General features: G+C 67.7%; 1 protein-coding gene across 1 annotated transcript in view; it reads right to left on the minus strand.

The window, feature by feature from the left end:
• Positions 1 to 1,031, minus strand: part of VEGFA (vascular endothelial growth factor A) — a gene marked incomplete at its 5' end in the record, with an annotated part of 15,536 nt that extends 14,505 nt beyond the window's left edge. Inside the window, one exon of the mRNA XM_004710870.2 lies at positions 357 to 1,031. Coding sequence (XP_004710927.2) covers positions 357 to 1,031 — 675 coding nt within the window. The remainder of the gene's footprint in view (positions 1 to 356) is intronic.
• Between the last annotated feature and the right edge of the window lie 914 nt (positions 1,032 to 1,945).

A 1,945-nucleotide genomic window follows, 5' to 3' on the forward strand; every position in this document is an offset into this window, starting at 1 on the left:
CCCGCGGCCGAGAGCAAACTTCAGCCGCCGGCGGCAACGCAAGTCCAGCCCCCTCGGCCTCCTCCTCCGGCTCCCGCCCTCCGCCGGTCGGCCCAGATCGTACGCGCGGTGACTCTGGTGGGTGGGCAGGGCCCGCGTGGGCGGCGAGACTTTCTCCTAGTGCCCTCCCACCTAGCCAGCGTCCCCCGACACGCGCGACGATCCAGGGGGATGCCGTGCGCCCGGTGCCCGCAGACCCGCGTGGGCCACGGATCCCCCCACGCGCGCGCGCCCTCGCTCGCTCGCTCGCACGCACGTCCCCAGCCGGGAGAGGTGCTTGCAGCGGCCCGCGGCACCGGGCGGGCACGGCCGCTTACCTTGGCATGGTGGAGGTAGAGCAGCAAAGCGAGGGTCCAGTGCACCCACGAGAGCAGAAAGTTCATGGTTTCGGAGGTCCGGCTAGAACCCACACGGCTCGCGCAGCCTTTCCGGCTCGGACTGCGGGGCGGCCCGCTCTCCTCCGCGCCTCGGCGGTCTCCTCTTCCTTCTGGCACCAAGGCCCTGGCCGGGGCCTGGGGAGCGCGCGCGACGGTGGCACTGTCTTCGCACACGGCCGCCTCACCCGTCCATGAGCCCGGCTTGCGAGCTCCGAGTCGCCGCGGCCCCCTCTCCTCCACCTCTTCCTTCTTTTCTTCCTCCTCCCCCTCCTCGGGCTGCGGCTCCTCCCGGCCCGCACTAGCACTTCTCCCGGCTTCGCTCGGCTCGGCTTCGCCGGCACGGACCACAGCTCCTCCGGAGCGAGAACAGCCCAGAAGTTGGACGAAAAGTTTCAGCGCAGCCCCGGGAGCCCCGACCCCCTCCAGCCCGCCTCCGAGCGCGGGCTCCGGCTCCAGCTCGCGGCTCGCCGCCGCGTCCGCCGTCGACAGTCGGCCGGAGAGGAGGTGGGCGCTGGGGCGGGGGGCGGTGTCTGTCTGTCTGTCCGTCAGCGCGGCTGGTACGATGCGGGATCCGGAGGGGGAGGGCGCAAGCCGCGCTCCGGCGGTCACCCCCAAAAAAGCAGGTCACTCACTCTGCCCCTGTCGCTGGCTCGTGCACTCAGACTGACTCTCTCTCTCTCTCTCTCTCTCTCTCTCTCTCTCTCTCTCTCTTTCTCCTCTCCCTCGACTTCTCTCTGGCGTTCTGGCTACCTCTCCGCGCTGGTGTCCAAAATCCGAAGTGATAGAGAGTGGAGGCGCAAACCCCCAAACCGTCGGCCCGATTTAAGTGAGGAATGGGAAGCAAAAATAAATTAAACCGGGAAGGAATACGGCTTTTCAAAATGTCTAAGAAAAAAAATAACGAAAGCAGCAGCAGCCAGGGGGGGCGTACACCCCAGGTAAACGGGTCTCAGATTCCAGTGCGGAGGCCCCTGCGCGGTCGCCTCGCGGGTCCGTCCGCCTCGCAGCCGAGTCTCCCCGCCGCCGAGCGCCGCTGCTACCTCTTAGCAGTCCTGCGGCCCCAGCCCTCTGCGCTCTCCACCGCTAGCAGCGATTAAAAAAAAAACCCGCTGGCCCCGCCCCGCCCCGCCCCGGGGCGGCGACTGGGCTCCCCGGCTTCCGCCCCTCTGGCTCTGGACGCTGGTAACGTGCTGCCCGGGCTCGCCCTTCCCCGGGGGATTCCTAGGCACCGCCGGACCCCCGTCCCGAGCGAGCTCTCCCACCGGACTTCACGGCCTGGAGACTGCCCAGTCGTTCCCCCCCAAACTCCACCCAGAGACACCGCTTCCGGGGGGGGGGGGGGGGGTAGCATTCGGGAGGAGGGGACAAGAAAGTGAGGTTATGTGCGGACAGGGCCCCGGTTCTCATCCTCTCTTAGCTGGGCGCCTTGGAGTGGGAATCCCAGGGACCCGTGGGGAGAGGGACATGGATTTCATTGGAAATCCTGGAGTAACCCTTGACCTTCTCTCCCCTCCAACACGCTCATCTTC

The sequence above is a fragment of the Echinops telfairi genome, unplaced genomic scaffold (assembly GCF_000313985.2).
Source record: "Echinops telfairi isolate 266 unplaced genomic scaffold, ASM31398v2 ScPeMD7_3533;HRSCAF=4204_1, whole genome shotgun sequence".
Classification (NCBI taxonomy): Eukaryota; Metazoa; Chordata; class Mammalia; order Afrosoricida; family Tenrecidae; genus Echinops; species Echinops telfairi.